Here is a 23,253-nt window from a genome sequence, read left to right as displayed (position 1 = left end):
GCTCCTCTTCTCCTCCTCCTGGTGATTTTCTTCAGCAGCTCTTCATCTCTGTGACTCACACTCGCCCACACGTGTCAGGATATTTCTAGAAGCTGCAACTGGAGGAAAAATCTTTTCTGATCTGAAACATCTAAAGTGAAAATGAGATTAGTTTCAGTCGCAGAGAGAAGACGCCATTTTGTACCAAGAGTGGACATAAAAACTAATTTCTGCATGGACCAGAATGCATTGCAGCTGTGATGTCACCTGCTTAAAGAGGAACTTTAGAGAATCGGCAGCGTGGGATCGCGTCTGTGTTTTTTCCTTTTTATTTTTTATATAATATTCATTTATATGCGGATCGAGAGTGAGTGAGTGAGCAATAAGCGCGAGAGAAACAGCAGATGTGCACCAGATGCAGGTTGACCGGCAAAAACTGAAACGAGACGGTTAAAGAGAGGAAAAACGCAGAATATACAATAAGAGACTTTGTCCCATCGTCACGACGTGAGGGAGGAAGGATCAGATGGTGGCTCAGGTTTAGTGATGAGGAAACTGTCACTGCAGCTGCTGCTCCAAACAGACACTACCTAATACCCCTTTCCCACTGGCCAAAAAACCTGTTTAAACCCGCTAACAATCGGCTTTTGATGGCAGTGGGAAAGGCGGGTCAAACGACTCGGCAAGCGGCGCGGGTTAAAATCGCCTTTAATCGGCTCGGCTCCGACCGGCTTGCAGTGGGAACGCCAGACCCGGGTCAACCCGCTAATTTACGTGATGCCGCGGACGAACCGTCATATGGCTGCGGCAGACTCGCTGTCCTCCGCGGTCCTGGTGCTCCGCAGGTCGGCCAGACGCCTCGTCTGCCTCGGCCGACAGACCTCCGCGGCAGGCGGCTGTGGCATGACTCGCACTGCGGATGAGAGCGGGGCAACATGGTTGCTCTGTCTGATCCCCCCGCAGGGGGTCAGACTCGGCTTATTTTGGTCAATGGGAAAGGGGCCAAATGCCGATTGTTAGCGGGTCGACCCGCGTTTAAAAAACCCGCGTCGACCCGCTAATTTTAGTGGGAAAACGGCTTAACTTTAATTTGAAGGGACAGATTAGATGTTGATTTTGTGAACAGGGACTTTGTTGCACCCAAACATTAAGCATATATCTGTTGGCTGCTGTCTTATTGTTCAATCGACCCCCTCCTTTCCCCCAGTGCGTCTTGAAATTCCCTCTTTGTCCAAAGCGGGAGATGACAGAAAGAGTCTGAGAAATACTTAATTACTTACTTAATTGAAGCTACATTGTTGCGAGTTGGCTCCGGCGCTGTGCACACTGTTTCGGCTGCTTCTGGGATAATGTAGTTAATTTGGTGGTGGGGACCAAATCGTTCTTGGCGTAAATGACGCCTATGAGTAGATTTAATCAAAATCTGGGGTTACAGCGTTTAGAACGTCAGTCCTTCAGAACTTCAGCCCTGCGCAACATGGCGGCCAGCAGACGCATGGTGGCGCTGTTCGGCAGTATGGAACACGGCATCTATGTTTCTATATCTATGAAATCAGTGACTTGTAACTAGTTCCAGGGAGAATGGAGCGTCTCTTGGCTGAAAACCAACCTTGTAAGATCAGAGCCTCCGACCCGGTGTCCCAGCTCTAGTCTCCATGGCGACACCGCCACACAAACGTAACGCGCTAACCCGTAACCCGTAATCTCTTTGTTGATGACAGATAAGACTACACAGATATACACATGGTGACATGGTAGATGATAAATAACATTATCCACCGCTCCATGGATTCATTTCTCACCGGCTTCGTTGTTGTTGGAGGGTTAGAGACACAGAGGAGAGTTCAGATGTAAAAGTGAATTGCTTTGAGAGTGAAGGTGTGTGCTGAGTGCTGACTGTTTGTCCCTCCTCTCTCTCCGTAGACGGGTCACCTCGCCATGGAGACGTTACTGTCCCTGACCTCGAAGCGAGCAGGAGACTGGTTCAAAGAGGAGCTGCGGCTACTGGGAGGACTGGACCACATCGTAGATAAAGGTACGACATAACACGATGAAGGTGTTTTATCATGATGACGATGATGGACGTGGTTTCTGACTGTGTTTTTGTTCCCGTCTCCACAGTGAAAGAGTGTGCGGATAACTTATATAACCAGGAGGAGGAGGAGGAGAAGATGGTGTCGTCTCTGTGGGGAGCCGAGAGGTGTTTACGGGTCCTGGAGAGCGTGAGTTACCACACACACCGTCTGTAAAACACACATCTTTCATGTCAGAATGAGAAATAGTTTTATTGCCAAGAGCAGTAAATCAGTTAATCAATCAATCGAGAACTTTATTTGTCCCCGAGGGGCAATTAAAAGCAGCAAGTAGAGCAGCAAGCTTAAGTTAAAACTAAGCAAAACCAGACGAAACCAAACAAAGAGGATAAATGTATAGATAAATGAATAAATACATTGTGAATAGGAGTCTCTAGACACACAGCATGTCAGTAAAGTTCAGTTTACAGCACAAGGAACATGACGTGGTGTCCGGTGCAGACACAAAGATACAAAAAACAGTAAAAGGTAGCGATAAAATAAGAATTTAAATATGATAAGATAAAATGAAAGATAATAAATTAAAATATTCTAGTGCAAAAATACGCATATAGTGTATACAACTTAGTTTTTTATATAAAAAGAATCAAATAGAATAGAACAAAGATGAAGATGGGGTAAGAGTAAGATCTGACTGGAGCTGCAGGATTCAAACTGGGTTCAGTCAAGACAGAAACGTCAACTACACAGTGAAGTGCATCCCATAACTGGTTCAGACAAGGTCACGGTTTGATTTGATATTGATTCATTTAGAGATATTTCAGTTTTAATACCAATTTGCCTGGTTATGACAGAGATTTTCACAAAACTAATGTGGCAAATTGTACAAATATGGAACTCTCCCTATAAAAAATACTCATGTTTATATTAAATTGACTGAAAAACAGTTACATTAATTTACATTTATTTAACGTGACCAAATCCAAAAGGCAACGGTGCAATGGCATATTGACTTCAGATCTTTCAAATCAAGATATTAATCGGAAAATTGTTTTGTTTTTTTTAAACCGAGTCTTGTTTAGATTGTAGTTGATCAGTTTCAGGGTTGTTTGTGATCAGGTTTCAACACAAACCTGCAGATCTGGACTAAAAACCATCTGCAACACCAACATGATGACAAAACTCTTCTGGATTTTCCTTTAAAGCCAAACATTGACTGTTAATATCTCACCATCTTTGTGTGTTTGTGTTTGTGTGCACGTGCAGGTCACAGTCCACAACCCAGAGAACCAGAGCTACCTGATCGCCTACAAAGACTCGTCGCTCATCGCCTCCTCTGCAAAGTGAGTAAAGAGTTCACAAACACAGACTCAGACTATTACATCACTGTTACCTTCTTCTTCCTCCTCTTCTCTTGTCCTCTCTTCGTCATCGTGTGGAGCCTTTTCACTAAGGATAGGCAGTTGTTTTTTTTTGTATAGGCCCTTTACAAACAGTTTGTCTCAAAGGTCTTTACACAGCATCATAACAACATCCTCACATCCACTGAGGAAAAAACTCCCAGAAAAACCTTTTAACAGGGAAAACCAGGAAAAAACCTGTTTGACATAGATATTAAATGATATTAAAGGACAATTCCGGACAAATTCAACTCGGGGCTGTATGTTCCTAACATTTTAGGTCTAAAAGAAGGAATCTGAAGATTTTCAGTTTAATTGCTCCTGTTTTGTGGTAGTTGTGTCTGTCCCCGCGTCGCCACGGCAGCGATGAATGGGAGCGGACTGAAGTTCTGCTGCTGCTTAGGCTGTTTCCATCCCTCAAAGCCACAGACAGCGTCAGATGGAGACTCAAACATGCACCCAGAAGTTTATTTACGTCAAGCAAGTCCAGAGTTGATATTCTTGTGTTTATGACACAAACGGGAGCTTCCGACTGCACCTGAACACACCGAGCATCAACTTGGGTCTCGACTCCGCCAGACTTTGAATTAGATCTAGTTTTGTAAACATGTCGGCTTGCTTGAAGTAAATACCGCAAAACAGGAGACATTAAACTGAAAACCTTCAGATTCCTTCTTTTAGACCTAAAATGTTAGGAAAATACAGCCCCCCCGAGTTGAATTTGCCCGGAATTGGCCTTTAATGCTTCATGAGGGTCAAAGTGAAAACTGAGGAACTAAGCAGGATTTCTCCCATGTTTCTGCTACATTTTTACCTTAATTAAAAAGCTCTGTAGTAATTGTGATACACGCAAACATGCAATCTTTTGTTTATGACGGTTAAGACTACACAAATATACACGTCGTAACATCGTAGATATTATATAACATTATCCACCGCTCCATGGGTTGATGGATTGATTTTTTCGACGGCTTTGTTGTAAACAAATGCACATGTAGGAGAGGAGGGTTAGAGACACAGAGGACTTTACATAGTTCCTCCTGAAAATCCACAAATATTGAAAAAAACCCTGAAGAGTGACAAGTGTTTTAAATCCAAACCGCTATGAAGTGTTTCATTATGAAGGAACACAGACCGACTCAGCTGAACAACTGTACCACACACACACAGACTCTCTGTGTGTGTGTGTGTGTGTGTGTGTGTGTGTGTGTCAGTGCCTTATGGTTATAATCTGTATCATTATCAGGGTTTTTTTGTTCCTCAATTTCCTGGTTGTGACATCCTGTCAGTCAGAGCTGTGACCTCTGACCCCTGAGCCCTCAGCCCCCCCCCCTCACCCCCCTCCTCACCCGACCCTCAGCAGAGAGAGAGAGAGAGAGTTCACTTCACTGTTTCCTCCTCTGAGCGTCTGAGAGAGAAAAGATGTTTTGGTAACACTTTACTTGAATAGGTGTTCATAAGATTGACATAAAACTGTGGTTAAGTGTCATTCGGTAAGTTATGTCACTTTTGATGCAAAGTTGACATTGTTTGAGATGTTTTTGTTCTGACAACTTGACATAAAGACAATTTAAACTGTCATAGCAGACCTAATGGACAAACTTTAAAAATGATGTCAAGTTGTCAGAACAAAAACATCTCAAACAATGTCAACTTTGCATCAAAAGTGACATAACTTACCGAATGACACTTAACCACAGCTGTCATAAGGATTCATTGATGTTTATGACAGCTGTTATGTCATGGTTATGACAGTTTTATGTCAATCTTATGAATACCTATTCAAGTAAAGTGTTACCGACGTGGTTTTATTCTCTAGATAAAAACCAAAAAGTTTATTTTTCAGTTCAGTTGAACAAACATCAGAGTCTCAGTCAGAGTCATCATCCTCCTCCTCCTTCACCCTCTGTGTGACCGGGAGGGTCGCCGTCTGCAGCGAGGGGGGGTGGGGGGGTGATGATGATGATGATGATGATGATGATGATGATGATGATGATGATGATGATGATGATGATGATGATGATGGTGATGAAGGCAGAGCGAGTCAACAAAGAGCTGCTGTTCCCGAGGCGACGCAGGCCTCGGTCTGAGCCTCAGCTGTCCTCACACTTAACTCGATTAACCCCCCAAACCACCGGGTGAGCCGGAGAGCAGGGAGCACCTGACACACACACACACACACACACACACACACACACACACACACACAAGCTGTGTATTCATGTTCTCTTTATTTCAGTGTCTTCCTCCTTTATCCGACACTTCCTTCTTCTTTTTTCCAGTTTTTTAGTTTCCTCCTCTTTCACACATTTGTGATGGAACTGATCACTATTGAATAAATGAACAAAGTAATTAGACACAGCTGCAACAATTAATCGAACAATAATCGATTATTGAATCAATCGTCAACTATTCTGATAATCTAATCAGTTTTTAAAGAAAAAAAGTCCAGATTCTCAGATTTCAGCTTCTTCAATGTGAATATTTCTGGTTTCTTTGTTCCTTTATGACAATAAACTGAGTCTCTCTTTGGTTTGTGGACAAAACAAGACATTTGAGGACGTCGTCGTCAGGTGGTTTAGGAAACACTGATTGGTATTTTTTGACATTTTTTAACATTTAATCGACCAAACAACTAATCAATTAATTGTTTATATAATCGACAGATTAATCGATAATGAAAATAATGGTTAGTTGCAGCTCTAGACACAGGAGCTAAATGAACGTCAACGTGACGATCAGTTAATTGTAGTAACTGAACGATGTGATGAGTGAATGACTGTACAGATGTGTGTGTGTGTGTGTGTGTGTGTGTGTGTTAACTGACCCCACTCTCTCTCTCTCTCATTGTCCCGTCTCCCTCTGTTTCCTCGTCTCTCCGTCCTTCTGCTCTGGGTTCAGTCACCGCCGTCATTAAGTTTAATCGAGTTATTTACATCAGGCTGCTGACCTGCTCTGGCCCCGGCTGCTGCTGCTGCTGCTGCTGCTGCAGCCGGCCTCGTGTGTGTGTGTGTGTGTGTGTGTGTGTGTGTGAGTGTGTGTGTGAATGCAGCTCTGTGTTGCGACGGATCAGAGCAGCAGATCCAGTCCGATCCAGATCACGTCTGGATGTGAGTCCCGTTTGTGTCGGCTGCGATGAACGATCGACTGAAATTAGTTTTTCCTCCTCCTTCGCTGAAAAGACAAAGTGAATCCACAGGAGCACAAAGAAGAACACACACACACACACACACACACACACACACACACGCTCCCTGTCCCACTGCTGCCTCATTTATTTATTTACTACACTTTGCTCCACGTGACCTTGAGGTATAATCACAAATAAAGATGGTTTTAACTCTCCTCCTTTCTCCAACTATCTCCTCTTTTGTCTTCCTCTTCCTCTTCCTCCTCCTCCTCCTCCTCCTCCTCCTCCTCTTCTTCTTCCTCCTCTTCCTCCTCTCCCCTCCAGGAATCTGAGGAGGTGCGAGTCGATGATCCAGCGTTACAACAGGGAGGTGAACTCGGACGGAGCCGTGGTGGGGAAAGCTGTGGAGAACTGTATGAGAGCCATTATAGGAGTCCTGCTCAACCTGACACATGACAATGGTGAGAGTTGTTGCATCCCATAAATCAGCCATGGTCCAAACTATTCCAACAAAGGGGAAGGGCAGCAGCAGACCTGACTCACTGAATCAACTGATCTCAGTCTTCAGGAAGTTGATTGGTCAAACTGTGTGACCTCGACTGGTTGGGACAAAAACCTGCAGCCATACATTCGTACATTCGGCCCTTTGTGGAATAGTTTGGACAACAGTCATTCGAAAAGTTTATTCTCTGAATCACTTATTGCAGACAAAAACTTGCATTGTAAGATCAACTGGATAACAAACCATCTAGGGAGAAAGATGCATTACCATTTAGAAAACACTCAAACTTGCTTGGCAATAGGCCTGGGACGATAATAAATTTTGCTGGACGATATATTGTCCAACAAATTATTGACGATAAACGATATTATTGACACATTTTTTTGAGAACAAATTAACCACTAATATAATAATAATATTTCATAATAATGCAAGTAGACCCTTTTAAATGCGATAAACTTTTATTTCTCATGAGTATTTTTTTTTAACCATTGTAATTGGAATGACAAGAACTTATATAGCTACTATCCTAAATAAATAAAATAGGCTAAACAAAAAATAATCCACAGTGCAGTGCAGCTCTTCTGTCCAATAACGTTATACACCTGGAGCTCCACTTTTCATTTATACAAACTAATGTGACTTCCACAGATGTAAGATTTCATCAATGAGACTAGCATTTATCTCCTAAAAAGTATTAAACCAGCCGGCGGTAAACCTCTAAAAACCTGCTGATAAGTTTTAGTCGTTTTCTCCCCCAATGACGGAGGTTGACCGGCCGTGAGCTGCTGCAGACGGCTGCAGACTGTGGGAAGCCCCGCTCCTCCTGCTCGCTGCTACCACAGTAGCTCCACAAACGTCGAGGAAATCTCCTTACAGGCGATATGTGGATGAACTGACCACAGACTGGGGATCTAAACTGGCTTTCTCGCATGAAAAAATATTAAAACTTTAAAAAGTGACGTGTTAACAGCGCCGCAGCAAGAATTACGTAAAATAGCTTTTAGCTGCTTAGCTTTACAGCTAGCGCTGCCGGTTGCTGAGAAATGCATTCTGGGAAACAAAGATCCTGGATGACTGACAAGAGGGTTCACTCCTTTCATTCTGCAAAACCAACGGCCCAGGTGCTGAGACCGATGCAGAGTGAAGCCTCTTGTCATCCAGCCTGGTTGGAGGCAAGAGACCAGGAAAACAAATATGTGCGCATGCACATGGCGATTTATCGAGGCCGGAAAAACTATCGAGTTCATTTTCATTTATCGTGCGATTAATTGATTTATTGATTATCGTCCCAGGCCTACTTGGCAATATGTTCAATGTATGTCACGCCAATAAAGCCATTTGAATTGAATTGAATAGTTTGGACATGGCTGCCATAAATAATGCCATCAGCCCTCAACACGTTAACATTCACTCTTATCTGCCTGTGGGTCGCACTCCGAGTCGTCCCACATTGAGCTGTGGCCAGAAATATCTGCAGTTCAGTTTAGTTTTAGTTAGTTTTTGCATTGTAGTTTTTATTTAGTTCTCTAGTTCTTGTCATTTTTATTTCAGTTTTTCAAAATGAATTTTTCACTTCTAGTTTTAGTTTTAGTGAACTATAATCACCCTGACACACGCACCACAAGCCCAGCTCCCACCGATGAGTTTAGAGCCGTTTTCCCACTAAAATTAGCGGGTTGGTGCACCTTTCCCACTGTCACCAAAAGCTGATTGTTAGCGAGTTTAATCGGGTTTTTTGGCCAGTGGGAAAGGGTTAGAAGTCTAAACTACAATTGGTTAGTTTGAGTGAGTCGTTGCAAGCAGCCGACCACTTGTGCTTGTTTTGTGTTTTGTGTTTACCTGTGTGTTAATGTCAAGTCAAGTCAAGAAAACTTTATTAATCCCCGAAGGGCAATTCTGTTTCTACAGTCCACCATAGAAATAGTCAATCACCCACTAAGCTTGGGCGGTATTACCGTAATACCGTATATTGCAGGTGTTTAAAAATAGCAACGGTATCAGTTTCAATACCGTCATGAAAAAATGCAATGCACTTATACAGGAGATAAGGATTAAATATTAAATAAAAGTAATTTAATGTCTAAAATTGATTGTATGACCAGTAGCACTTATGTGTGGTTGAATTTTCAGTTTGTTTAATATGTTTTAGCCTACTTTGACTTCCTGTATCTGGCCCTTCAAAATAAAAGCCCTATAGCCTTTCATATACAGTTCGGTCATATAGATTTTGACTTAATTTTGACAAGACAGGGCTCCAAATGTTTTTTGTTTTTTTCCTGCGACCAATCGACCAATGAGATTTTGGTCTGCTAATGTTTAGCCCTAGTCGGTTTTCTGAATGGTGAAGACACAAGCCAATGTTTGGTAATGCCACTTACGTCATCATTTTAAATTAGTCACGGTAATACCGTATACCGTGGTAAAATGTGGAGGAAGTTTGACGGTATCAAAATTTGGATACCGCCCAAGCCTATCACCCACACACATAGACAACACAGATATCAGAGGTAACATGATCGAACATGGGATGTACAAATGTATCACATATATATGTTTTATTGTGTGTGTGTGTGTGTGCAGAGTGGGGCAGCACAAAGACCGGAGAACAGGAGGATCTGATCGTCACGGCTCTGAACTGTGTCCTCAGAGTCCCTCAGTATCTGCCACAGGAGCAGAGGTTCGACATCCGAGTCCTGGTGAGAGACGCACGACGTCAGAAACATCCAATCCAATACATTTTAGTTATAGAGCACAATTTAAATCAAAAAACACAAAGGTTTCCAAAGTGCTGTACAGTAAAATAAAAAACATAAAACATACTAAAAAGGCAAAAATATGATTAAAAAATAAAACATAATAAATACACTGCAAAAACTCAAAATCTTTCCAAGAATATTTGTCTTTTTTCTAGTCAAAATGCCATTTCTAGTCAAAACTAATCTCTTTCCACTTAAAATAAGAGTCATCACATAAAAAGCAGCTTGTTTTTAGACACTTTTTACTTCTTTCAAGTCTATTTTCACTTGGAATAAGAAGAAAAATCTGATAGTGGAGCAAGTTTCTCTTTCTTATTACAAGCACAAAAAACTTGCTTTCACTGGCAGATTTTCTACCTTTTTCAAGTGAAAATTTGTTTGTAACAAGTGAAAATGATCTAAAAACAAGTTAATTTTTAGGTGATGAGTCTTATTTTAAGTAGAATTAGATTAGTGTAGACTAGAAATGACATTTTGACTAGAAATAAGACAAATATTCTTGGTTGTAGTTGGTGAGTTTTTGCAGTGTAAATAGACTGTCCACCCCAGATAAAATATCTGTGCACATAAAAAATCAACAACCTACGTAGCCAAAGAAAAGAGAAACAAGTTAGAAACAATAGGTTAATCTGTGTGTGTGTGTGTGTGTGTGTGTGCAGGGCCTGGGCCTGCTGATCAACCTGGTGGAGTACAGCGCCAGGAACAGATACTGTCTGATGGAGATGGAGATGGAGGGAGATCAGGGTCCCTGCGACTCCACCGTGCTGCTCAGCGCTCCGCCACCGCTCCAGAACCAGAACCAGAACCAGAACCAGGACCTGAGTCTGAGTCTGACCCGGTCCGGGCCGCTCAGCGCCATCGCCGCGCTCGTCCAGGTACCAGAGGCCGACGAGGCCGCGGCTCAGGGTCGCACATGAACCAACAGAGTCCTTTACTTGGTGGTGGTTGAAACACACAGAACAGAGGAAGAGACGGAGTTGATTTATTTGACACTACACTGCAAAAACCCCAAATCTTTCCAAGAATATTTGTCTTATTTCTTGTCCAAATGTCTAATTTCTAGTCAAAACTAATCTCTTTCCACTTAAAATAAGACTCATCACCTAAAAATTAACTTGTTTTTAGATCATTTTCACTTGTTTCAAACTCATTTTCAATTGAAATAAGTAGAAAAATCTGCCAGTGAAAGCAAGTTTTTCGAGCTTCTAATAAGAAAGAAAAACTTGATCCACTATCAGATTTTTCTACTTATTCCAAGTGAAAATCTGCTTGAAAGAAGTAAAAAGTGTCTAAAAACAAGCTACTTTTTAATGTGATGAGTTATTTTAAGTAGAATGAGATTTGTTTCGACTAGAAACAAGACAAATGTTCTTGGTAAGAGTTTGAGTTTAAGACAAAATTAACATTCAGACAAAAAAAAAAGTTGCGTTTCACCTTTCAGAAATATCTTTGCACTCAAAATTGTCGAAAACAGACGAGCGTCTTTTTTCCTCTCGCTGCATCGGGACGTCGGACTCTAAACGACTCGTGTGTGTTTTTCTTTGTTGCAAACTAAGTTTATTAACAGGGTTCTTACGGATCCTTAAAAAGTCTTAAAAGGCATTGAATTCATTAATCTAAAAACAAGGCCTTAATTGGCATTAAAATGTCTTAAATCAATTTTTCCAATGTCTTAAAAATGTTAACACATGGTAAGTGGGATTTTATGGTTGTAATTAGTCTCAAATCTCAAAATAATTGGTTTTTTTCCGGACTTTTTATGCATTTATTTTGAAAGGACAGCTGGAAAGAGACACAATCCAATGTTCATGTAGTAGTCACTTTACCTTGGATCACATAGGAAAGTAGGTAAAATTGTCCCTGACCCTATGTAATTGATTTTTTTCTGTGTTTATTGTGAAGTCAGTCTTAAATTTAATTTCAAGTGGCTTTAAAAAAGTCTTAAATTTAACTTGGCTTAAGCTGTAGGAACCCTGATTAATGAATAGTGTTGTAGTTAGTTAGTTAGTTAGTTAGTTAGTTAGTTAGTTAGTTAGTTGACTGTAGGATTAAACCACACTAACCCTCCTCCTCTTCCTCCTCCTCCTCTTCCTCAGCTCTTCCTCCAGAGGGAACGAGCCGCCATCCTGGCCGAGGCGCAGACTGATGACCTCATCAAGGAGCCGCCGAAGCCCGCGGACCAGAGCGGCCAGTGGCAGGAGACGGGCGGAGAGATCCAGTGGGTCGCCAACGACAACCACACCACCACCACCACGGAGAAGCAGGAGGAGGAGGACAAGAAGAAGAATGAGGAGGAAGACGGAGAGCTGGACCTCAACAAAGGTACAAGAACAAAATCTTACCAAGAATGTTTGTCTTATTTCTAGTCAAAATGTCATTTCTAGTCAAAATAAATCTAATTCTACTTAAAATAAGACTCATCATATTAAAAAGTAGCTTGTTTTTAGACACTTTTTAATTTTTCAAGCAAATTTTCCACTTTAAATAAGTAGAAAAATCTGACAGTGGAGCAAGTTTTTCTTTCTTATTACACAAAAGCACAAAAAACTTGCTTTCACTGGCAGATTTTTCTACTTATTTCAATTGAAAATTAGTTTGAAACAAGTGAAAATGATCTAAAAACAAGTTCATTTTTAGGTGATGAGTCTTATTTTAAGTGGAAAGAGATTAGTTTTGACTAGAAATTAGACATTTTGACAAGAAATAAGACAAATATTCTTGGAAAGATTTTGAGTTTTTGCAGTGAACAACGTTTTGATTTATACCATGGGACTCGATTTAAAAAAAATTAATCTAATTAATTAGAGACTTTGTAATTAATTCATCTCGATTAATCGCATATCAATATTTGACACGAGAAGCAACATCTTTCAGTTTAAATGTATTTTAGTATATGACTGAATCAATGAATAGACACATAAATGAGCTTAAACAACTTAAACAACAAAATCAAACAAAGTGTAATATGAATATAGAACATTAAGATTTCATTGTTCACAAGGCACAGACTTAAATTAAAGTTCGCTATATTCAAGCTTTTTCTTTTTTTTTTAGATTTATATTTTTTTATTTTCCAACATTCTCATTCATAATCATAACAGACCAAGTGACAAACAACATTCACACACATATACACACATATATTCAAGCCTTTTCGGGACTTTTTGTAAACTTAAACACATTCGTTTTGATTAAATGCGTTAATTTTTTTTGTTGCGTTATTTTTCTGTAATTAACGCGATAAAGTCCCAGCCCTAATTTATATTTACTGTATATATATATACAGCTCTGGAAAAAAATAAGAGACCACTTTCACAAATGTTTCTTATAAAAGCATCTCTACATGTATGACAGTCATTCTTCTCTTTTCTTTTTTAACTCATTCTACTTAATGAGACACTGATGAGGTCGTCACCTGAACCACATCTGGTTTTATAGGAAGATTATAAATAAAAACCACTGCTGGGATTAAACATCGACTTTATCCCACAAAAACTGATTTATAAACTCTTCCTGAGTTAAAATATTTGAGTTAAAATATGAACATGTTTTCTTTGCAGTAGTTTAGTCATTTTCAGCCAATAAAAGCTCTAAATGACAATATTTTTCTTTCAATTTTGGGAGAAATGTTGTCGGTAGTTGATAGAATAAAACAAAAAAAAATGTAATAAAATTTTACTCCAACACAGACCTATAAATAGTAAAACCAGAGAAACGGATCATTTTAGGAGTGGTCTCTTAATTTTTTTCCAGAGCTGTATGTATTTATTTTGTTTGTTTGTTCATTTTAATATGTAAAGTTATTTATAAATGTCTCCTCTTCCTCCTCCTCCTCTTCCTCAGCTCTGCAGCACGCAGGGAAGCACATGGAGGACAGCATCGTGGCCTCCTACACAGCACTGCTGCTGGGCTGCCTCTGTCAGGGGAGCCCGGTGAGACTCACACACACACACACAGTTCAAGAGTTTGAGTCCTAAGAAACATTGTAAAAGTGTGAATTTATTCATTTTATTAAAAAACAAAGATGAACAGGTACGTAAAAAAGAAAAGAAGATTGTTGTTTTTGTTTTTTGAGAGTGGAGCAATGTTTGTTTGTTTTGTTTTTTTTGATAAACTTTGCCTTTGATTTATTATCCCAGCCTGTTTTGAATTCTGTGTTATCATAGTGGTCTATAGTCTTTATTACAAACTAAAACTGTTAGTACGTTAAAAGTGTCACTGATGTAAATGGTTACAGCTTGAAGTGGCGGTGAGGTGTTAAAAAATATTGAGAAGGTCTTAAAAAAGTCTTAAAAAGGTTTTAGAATTAACTTCAAGATTCCTGTGTTTACCCTGAAAATGAAAACACACATCCAGATGGTTTCATTGTGTGTGTTGTTGTGCTTCATCTTCTCTCTCTCTCTCTCTCTCTCTCTGTCCAGTTGAATGTGACTACTGTGAGAGAGAACCTGCCGAAAGGAGATTTCTCCATCATGACAGAAATGCTGAAAAAGTTCCTCAACTTCATGAACCTCACTGTGAGTATCGACCAATCAGAGTCCGACTCTCTCTCATTATTTAACTCACATTAAGATTTATATCTTATTTCATTAGACTAACTAACTGTCCCAAACCTCAAAGACTCGATATTAAACTACAGTGTTTTTACCAACTGAGGAAGTCACAGTGGACGGTTATATTAAACCTAATGAGAGATTAATGAATTTAATTTAGTTTAATTCTGACTGTTCATCCTGTGTCCAGAGAGCTGATGTGATGGAAATGATCGTTATTGAATACATTAACAAAATAATTGGACACAGCCGCAACAGTTAAAGGGATAGTTCAACATTTTGGCAAATCGGCCCCATTGCCATAATCCCTATAGTCATAGCAGTAGGTTCGTTACCTTTAATTGTCGGTGCAAGCTGTTTTTAGAACGGCGGAGCAGAGCCGCGAGCTGCTCAGAGCTACGCTACGGAGGCTCATTATGGGATTTCTTTGGTTTCCCTCATCAAACTCATCAAATACACAATCCAACAACTCCACAACGCTCTGGTGGACAAGTTGTGAGCTGCACATTCACCACGCTATGAGATAATAACACAACGTTACCACACAGAGTTGTTGTAGAGGGAAATACAGAGACTGTTGATGAAAAACTGTCCCTGAAGGCAACGTGCATCAGCGGTTTTGCATGAATTTCCCTCTAAAACAACTCTGTCTGGTAACGTTGTGTTATTATCTCATAGCGTGGTGAATGTGCAGCTCACAACTTGTCCACCAGAGCGTTGTGGAGTTGTTGGATTGTGTATTTGATGAGTTTGATGAGGGGAAACCAATTAAGAAATCCCATAATGAGCCTCCGTAGCGTAGCTCTGAGCAGCTCACGGCTCTGCTCCGCCGTTCTAAAAAATAGCTTGCACCGACAATTAAAGTTAACGAACCTACTGCTATGACTGTAGGGATTATGGCGATGTGTCAGTTTCCCAAAATGTTGAACTATCCCTTTAAAGTAATCGTCAATTATTTTGATAATCTAATAATCAGTTTGAGTCCAAATTCTCTGATTCCAGCTTCTTCAATGTGAATATTTCTGGTCTCTTTGTTCCTTTTTATGACAATAAACTGAGTCTCTCTTTGGTTTGTGGACAAAACACGACATTTTTTTTTACATTTAATCGACCAAACAACTCATCGATTAATCGTTTAAATAATCGACCGATTAATCGAATAATGAAAATAATCGTTAGTAGCAGCTCTAGACACAGGAGCTAAATGAAACAATCAACGTGATGATGAGTTAATTATAGAAACTGAACCACCTCTCTTCTCTGTCTCTCTCTGCAGTGTGACGTCGGCACCACAGGACAGAAGTCTATCTCCCGGATCATTGACTATCTGGAGCACTGCTAGAGAGAAGCCTGTCTCTCTCTCACACACACTCACAGACACACACACACACACACACACACACACACACACACACAGACACACACACACACACAGAAACACACACACGACCACCATCATCACCTCAGACTAAGTTCCCTCTTGGAAACAGGCTCGTTACCGTCTCATAAACTCACACATCTTCATTCATCGTCACCTTCCTCATGTTGCCATCATCAGACCTCCTCCTCCTCCTTCTGTTAAAGGAGCAGTTCATGTTTTTGTTTTTTTGAATAGTTACACTGATGGAGACTCCACCAAACTCTTTAATTGAACTTGATCTGGACTTAAATGTGACCCTTAAACATCGACCCAGTCCTCTTTAGGGTCTTTTATTCGTACTTCACCTCCTGTATTGAGTGCGAGGGAGGTGTGTGTATGTGTGTGTGTTCTTCTTTCAGTTTCCTCACACTAAACCTCCCTCCTTCGTATCGATCGGTGACAGATTGGACTGAGGTTGTGGTTTTCTCCGGCCTGTCATCAAAGCCTCCACTCTGCCTCCTATTATCAGCACAAGAACTCAAGTGGTTAAAAAACTTCTCACCAAAATAACCACTTTGCTTCTTCCCTTTGAAAACCGACGACCTCGGCTCGTTCCCGACCACCTCGCTCCCTTCACGCTGCGCTCTTCTTCCTTTCTTCTTCCTTTCTTCTTCCTTTCTTCTTCCTCTTTTCTTCCCGGTGCCGCTCCGACCTCTTCACCTCCGTCGGGAGGAGGCAGCGCGAGGCGGAGGAATCAAAAGTATAGATTGTTTCTGGCCAAAGAGCAGAGACACAGAGTGAGAGTTCAGGCCTCTAACTGCAGGCTTTTGTCGCGTTTTAAGGTGGTATTTGTTAAAGGGATAGTTCACCCAAAATTGAAATTTCTCTTTTTTCTCTTTCTCATTATCTACTCATCGCCCTCATGTGGACTAAGGGCTGGGAGAAGTTTCAGAGTCCTCCGTGGCTTCTCTGAGTTACAGGGGGTCTCGGCATAGCAGTGCATGTCCATATAACGGTTGCAAATGGATACCAACTGTCTTTGTAACAAAAAGACACACCAAAAACATCCAAATACCTCCATGCTGCTCGTATGTAATGTCCGTCTTGTATTGAAGCCCCGAAATGCGAAATTGTCCCCAAAAAAATTAAATAATCTATATTTCAAGCTTGTTTGTAGCGGAAGCTTCTCGAAACTCCTCTTCCTGGTTCGTCAGAATTTGATGAACGATGACAATTTGGCATTTGGGGGCTTCAATACAAGACGGACATTACATACGAGCAGCATGGAGGTATTTGGATGTTTTTTGGTGTGTCTTTTTGTTACGAAGACAGTTGGTATCCATTTGCAACCGTCATATGGACATGCACTGCTACGCCGAGACCCCCTGTAACTCAGAGAAGCCACGGAGGACTCTGAAACTTCTCCCAGCCCTTAGTCCACATGAGGGTGATGAGTAGATAATGAGTAGTAGAAATTTCAATTTTGGGTGAACTATCCCTTTAAGGTGGAGCTGCTGCCTTGTGGACGTTGCAGCCAGAGCTTTTGTCCAGCTGATTTTCAAAGTGACCCCCACTCCTCCTCCTGTGTTGTTATCAAAAGGTAGAGAGAGAGAGAAAACACTTTTCCCATCATGCCGAGCGCTCCTATAACCACACACCTGACGCTGAAACACAACGACCCTCCACTTCTTCTGTCCAACCAAACTTCTTCTGGAAACTTTGAAGAACGACCCTGCTGCTGCTTCTTCTTGCTACAAACTACAAACTTTTTCCCTTTCAAAATTCAAAAAAAAAGAAAAAAAAGAAAAAATCGATTCGATCAGCATCAAAGCCGTCGTCGTGTCTCAGCGGGAACTCGGCGCTCCGGACCAAAACCTGTCCTCCCTCCTCCAGCTCCTTTCAATTACAGCCCTGTGTTTGTGTGTGTGTGTGTCTGTGTGTGTGTGTGTGTGTGTGTGTGTGTGTGTGTGTTCGCCACTCGGAGAAAGAGCCTTCAATTACGACACAAAGGCAGCGGCGGCGACCCGGGCCGAGAGGTGAAGCACCAAACCGAGTGGCTCCTTTTCACACGTCCAGTCGATACTTTTCCTCCTGGTCACTTGTTTTCAGACTCGACGACTTCACAGTTTCTACTTGAACTTCATGAAAGAAAAAAAAAAAAGTCTCAGATCGCTCCGGCTCTTTGCTGAAAAGTGCTGCGGTTCTTTTTTTATACTGTTTTTCAGTTCCCACAATGCATCACTGCACCTCAGACGGACAGACGGGCGGTCAAGATGCTGCATAGTAGATATGAAAACAATATGAAGTAGTCTCACTGCAAAAATAAAAAATCTTAACAAGAATATTTGTCTTATTTCTAGTCAAAATTTCATTTCTAGTCAAAATAAATCTAATTCTACTTAAAATAAGACTCATAACATTAAAAAGCAGCTTGTTTTCAGACACTTTTAAATTTTTTCAAGCAAATTTTCCACTTTAAATAAGTAGAAAAATCTGATAGTGGAGCAAGTTTTTCTTTCTTATTACAAGCACAAAAAACTTGCTTTCACTGGCAGATTTTTCTACTTATTTCAATTGAAAATGAGTTTGAAACAAGTGAAAATGATCCAAAAACAAGTACATTTTTAGGTCATGAGTCGTATTTCAAGTGGAAAGAGATTAGTTTTGACTAGAAATAAGACAAATATTCTTGGAAATATTTAGAGTTTTTGCAGTGCTCTTTTTCTTTTTCCTTCTCCTGTAAATCATCACTGAGCATCAGACCGGAGGAACAACCGAAGAAAAACTATAAATGTTTCATTTCTTAAAATTAAAAAACTCAGAGGGTCGGAGGAGATTTCTGTTTCAGTGTCACACAAGTTGTAACCAACACGTTTATTAACGGTTCATATTTCATAGATCGATTATCGGCATGAGTGAAAAGTGTGAAGTCGTCCTGCAGCACGAGACGCGTCTATAAATATTAATACGTTCTTAATAATAAAAGCTTTGTTTCTGTTCTTGCTGTTTCCGTTGACACACTGAGGTCTGAATTAATTAAATGGTTTATTAACCGTTGATAAAATCGTTGGTTGCAACTTGAATCAGATGAAATGAATTTAGCTTCTTTTTCTTTTTTTTCTTCCCCTAAACTCGACCCAGAGCACTTAAGTCTAAAAACGAACAATTCACTTTGCGAGTGGAAAATAAAAAAAAAATGTGATGAAAAGGTTTTGTTGCTGCGGCCCAAAAAACACTGCAACTTAATTTTTTTTGAAAATCATTACGGACCAGAGACACATTAGTCTGAGTAAAACAGAAGTTAAAGCTTTTCATCATTTGTTCCCATCAATGGTCCCAAAGTGTTTTTCCATTAGAGAGAAAAAAAAACAAAAACAAATGTTTGTCTCTGCATCTTCTCTGAGCCGGTGGAGAATCTCCTGCTTTTATTTTATTTTGAATTTTGGAAAAACGAGCTTGTTTCTTTGTTTTTAACTCTCCGACTAGTTCATCAAACATGTTCACACCGTTATCCCTCCGCCTGTTCCTCTGTGACCATTAATGCACTGACACACACACACACACACACACATATGCATACACACACATTTTAACCCTCACACTCCTTTTTCTTTTTTTTTTCTTTTTTTAAAGTTTACAAGAGCTTTATTCACAGATGTCTGGAAGAATGAATGGAAGAGCTTTTTGTACATAGTTCCTGTACATAGATTGATTTCCTTATGTAGGAGGAGAGACTCATGGGTAATGGGGGGGACTGTGGGGGGGGGGGGGCGGGTAGGGGAGGGGCGGGGTTGGATGGATGGATGGATGGGGGAGGGGCGGGGGGTAAATTTAAATTTAAATTTAGACCGGTAGACTCTACTTTTCTGAACCTGACTCTATTTTTCATTTTCTAAAAAGCCTTTCCTCCCGTGGTGTTGTTGTCCTGGACAGACTGAGAGCTTCTGCAGGAAAACTTGATCTTTGTACCAATTTGCAGACTGATGTCTTTGGTTACCTGTATATAATTTTAAAATAATAAAAATTGCTACTTTCAGTACTTCCTGCTTCCTGTCTCTCTATCTGCTCCCTGTTGTTGTGATGTTCTGCTGCCCGCAGGGTAATAGGTTTTTCTTTCTTATTTCACATTAGTCATTATTGGGGGGAAAAACTAACAAGAAAAGTCAGAAAGTCAAAAGTTTCTGTGTTTCTGGTAAGAAAAATATATTTTAACAAATGTACAACAAATAACAAAACAGCATCTCAATCATCTAAATACAGCTCTGGAAAAAATAAAGAGACCACTCGATTCCTCCAACACAAGCACCTCACTCTACTGAGCTGCTCACCTGGACCCAATCAGATTTAATGAGGAAGAAAGATTATAAATAAATAAAAAAAACACTGCTGCAATTAAAAGTTGGGATTATTCCACCAATTTTGATTTTTAAAAAAGTGGTGTTGTGTTGGTCTGAAGGTCTGAAAACACCAGAATTTTGTTGTTATTTTGACCTGTTGCCATTTTCTGCAAATAAATAAATGCTCTAAATGACAATATATTTATTTCCAATTTGGAAACACATGAATAGTTTCAGCGTTTTCATATTTTTCAGTGTGTTCAGAGTTTTTCCGAGAGTTTTAGTGTCTTCAAAGTTTTCAGCATTTTTCAGTATTTTAAGTGTTTTTCAGTAGTTTTCAGTAGTTTAAAAAAAAAGTAGTGTTGTGTTGGTCTGTGTAGGTCTGAAAACACCAGATTCTTTTTGTTTTGTTATTTTGACCTGTTACCATTTTCTGCAAATAAATGCTCTAAATGACAATAGGCTATATTTATTTCCAATTTGGGAGAAATGTTGTCAGTAGAATGAAACAGAAAGTGTTCATTTTACTCAAACACACAGCTATGAATAGTAAAACCAGAGGAACTGATCATTTTGAAGTGGTTTCTCTTTACATTACAAACTTTGTCCTTTTTCGACAAATAATTACAAACAAGTGGATTTTTAAGAAAAGTCTCATGTTCAAACATTCATTGAGTCCGTGAACGTCTCATAGCTCCTCGGTGCTTCTCTTCCCGGTGTGAAAGTCTCTCCCTGTCCCTGCTGCCTCTCCTCCTCCTCCTCCTCCTCCTCCTCTGGCCTCCTCCTCCTCCTCCTCTTCCTCCTGCAGCAGCTCGCTGAGCGTCGCGATGTAGATCTGCGCCATCTGCAGCGTCTCGGACTTGGAGAGCTTCTTGTCGCTCTCCAGGTTGGGGATGACGCTGCGCAGCCGGTCGAAGGCGACGTTGAGGCCGAGCATCCTCCTCCTCTCCCGGGCGTTGGCCGCCAGGCGCCGCCGCCGCTGCGCCCGCTCCACGGAGCTCCTGTCCGGCTGCAGGTAGCGCACCGCGCCGCTGGAGCAGCTGGAGCCTCCGAGACGCAGCTCCACGATGGCGCACGGAGGCTCCAGTAGCCCCTGTCCGAGTCCCTGTCCGAGTCCCTGTCCGAGTCCCTGTCCCTGTCCGAGTCCCTGTCCGAGTCCCTGTCCCTGTCCCTGTCCCTGTCCCTGTCCCTGTCCCGGCCCACGGCCACAGCCACGGCCGCCGCGCTGCTGCAGCAGAGCGTGGATGTCAGCGGCGGCGTGGGGGGCAACAACTCCCCCTCCCTCCTCCTGCAGCGAGATGAAGGGCGAGAAGAGGCTTTTACGAGGCGGCATCTTCTTCCTCTTCTTGTTCTTGTTCTTCCTCTTCTTGTTCTTGTTCTTCTTTCTCTTCTTGTCCCGAGCTGATCCCAGAATCACTGAGACAAACTCCACCAACAAAGTCACACTCTTCAACTTTCTGCACTTTGATGGGTCGCCTGTCTGTGCTCTGTCTGAGAACAGAAAGCTTAGCCCTGAATGAATAAAGGGAGGTTGCATAGATCTTTAAGTCTTTGCGCAGATCTTTCTCTTCAGTTTGGACACTTTGTGGTGTCTCCAGCCGCTGCAGCTTGTAGCAGAGAACCGGCCGGGTGAAGCGGCAGCGCCTTTTTGCATGATGCACTTTGATGGGTGAATTTATTAGGCACGCGGGGGCAAGCCTCGAGGACGCGCAGCGCGTGCTCCGGGGGCGTGGAGAGAGGGTCGTGTCGTGTGCTGCCTAATGAACAGAGCCAAAGGCCGCGGCAGGAGGTCCATTAACCAAGTTCATCAAAAGAGGATTAGAAGCGACTGAGCGCGCTGCTGTGGAGGCGGCCAAGCAGAGGAGCGAGGGAGGAAGGAGAGGAAGGAGGGAAGGAAGGAAGGAAGGAGGCGAGGTGGAGGGAATTAAAGTTTTACATTTATTATAAAGAGTTAATTAGCATCGTATGTAGATGTTTGAATAGAAAAGACAAACTGCAGAAACCCTCTGTTTATCAATCTCAGAATAAAAAGACAAAAAAAAACTTGGAGTTAAAAGTTTAGTTTACATCAAAACTTCAGAGATGAAAATCCTGAGCTCAGTCTGTTCACACACTAACACAAAGTGTTGATTCACTTTTTTAGACTCAGTTTATTTAAATTGTGCAGTTTTAGTTTTAGGCCAAAACAAACAGAAATGTTTTCAGAGTTTCAGTGTTTTCATATTTTTCAGTGTGTTCAGAGTTTTTCCGAGAGTTTTAGTGTCTTCGGTTTTCTATTTTTTCAGAGTTTTCAAAGTTTTCAGCATTTTTCAGTATTTTAGGTGTTTTTTTTTGTTTAGTTTTTTAGAGATTTTCTGTATTTTCAGAGTTTTTTGAGAGTTTTAGTGTCTTCAGAGTTTTCAAAGTTTTCAGCATTTTTCGGTAGGCAATTTTAAGTTTTTTATTTTTTTTTTTGAGTTTTTCCAGTATTCTTCAGTATTTTCAGTGTTTTTTTTAGTTTTTTTTTAGTTTTTTTAGTTGAGTTTTTCTGTCCTGGCTGCAGCTCTGTGTTGTAACTGGTCTGTGCACAGTTGAGCTCTGCTGGATGTTTCTTTCCAATAAAAGCAGCTTTTCAATGTTTTTTTAGTTTAGTTTTTTAGAGATTTTCAGTATTTTCAGAGGTTTTTTTGAGAGTTTTTTATGTCTTCAGAGTTTTCTGTTTTTTCTTCAGACTTTTCAAACTTTTCAGTATTCTTCAGTATGTTCTGTGTTTTTTTTTTTAGAGTTTTTCAGTATTCTTTAGAGTATTCTTTTTCTGTCCTGGCTGCAGCTCTGTGTTGTAACTGGTCTGTGCACAGTCGAGCTCTGCTGGATGTTTCTCTCCAATAAAAGCAGTTTTAAAAAAGAAAAAAAAAGTTGAATTTAAAAAGTTGCAGTGTGTCCTCTACAGGTTGCAGTGGTGTTGCTGTCACATGACGCCGTCTCCCTATAGCTGAAGCTCAGCAGCTCATCACACTCATTCTTGTTTCTAAGGTTAATTAAAAGCGTTGCGGCTCCCCGAGGTGAAAGCCCGTCGATGACTGACAGTAACTGGCAGCCTCGTATCCTCTGGACAGACTCTAATGGGATTTAGCGGCGTGTCCCGAGCGCCGTGTGCCAGCACTCTGCCGGGCCGGGCCTTTACAAACGCCTCAGCGTGGCGCCGCGCCGCCACAAAGATG

The 23,253-nt window shown here is 41.0% G+C and overlaps 2 protein-coding genes across 3 annotated transcripts in view; one reads left to right on the top strand and one right to left on the bottom strand.

The window, feature by feature from the left end:
- Nucleotides 1-15,815, top strand: part of waplb (WAPL cohesin release factor b) — a 44,661-nt gene extending 28,846 nt beyond the window's left edge. Inside the window, exons 10-19 of one of the 2 annotated variants that reach the window (XM_085761320.1) lie at nucleotides 1,903-2,014; nucleotides 2,101-2,201; nucleotides 3,279-3,355; nucleotides 6,867-7,003; nucleotides 9,628-9,743; nucleotides 10,463-10,678; nucleotides 11,900-12,125; nucleotides 13,647-13,735; nucleotides 14,225-14,320; nucleotides 15,633-15,815. In XM_085761320.1, coding sequence (XP_085617446.1) covers nucleotides 1,903-2,014; nucleotides 2,101-2,201; nucleotides 3,279-3,355; nucleotides 6,867-7,003; nucleotides 9,628-9,743; nucleotides 10,463-10,678; nucleotides 11,900-12,125; nucleotides 13,647-13,735; nucleotides 14,225-14,320; nucleotides 15,633-15,698 — 1,236 coding nt within the window. In that variant the 3' untranslated portion in view covers nucleotides 15,699-15,815. The remainder of the gene's footprint in view (nucleotides 1-1,902; nucleotides 2,015-2,100; nucleotides 2,202-3,278; nucleotides 3,356-6,866; nucleotides 7,004-9,627; nucleotides 9,744-10,462; nucleotides 10,679-11,899; nucleotides 12,126-13,646; nucleotides 13,736-14,224; nucleotides 14,321-15,632) is intronic. The other variant, XM_085761318.1, reaches the window with a different exon arrangement.
- Nucleotides 15,816-20,741: 4,926 nt separating this feature from the next.
- atoh1c (atonal bHLH transcription factor 1c) lies at nucleotides 20,742-21,386 on the bottom strand. Its single transcript, XM_085762178.1, has 2 exons — nucleotides 21,229-21,386; nucleotides 20,742-21,153 (listed from the first exon to the last, which is right to left on the bottom strand). The coding sequence occupies exons 1-2, from the start codon at nucleotides 21,384-21,386 to the stop codon at nucleotides 20,742-20,744; spliced, it is 570 nt and encodes a 189-aa protein (XP_085618304.1).
- Nucleotides 21,387-23,253: the final 1,867 nt, after the last annotated feature.

The sequence above is a fragment of the Trachurus japonicus genome, chromosome 19 (genome assembly GCF_045865225.1).
Source record: "Trachurus japonicus isolate A0001 chromosome 19, Traja_1.0".
NCBI lineage: Eukaryota > Metazoa > Chordata > Actinopteri > Carangiformes > Carangidae > Trachurus > Trachurus japonicus.
This window is presented reverse-complemented; position numbering and strand designations above follow the sequence as displayed.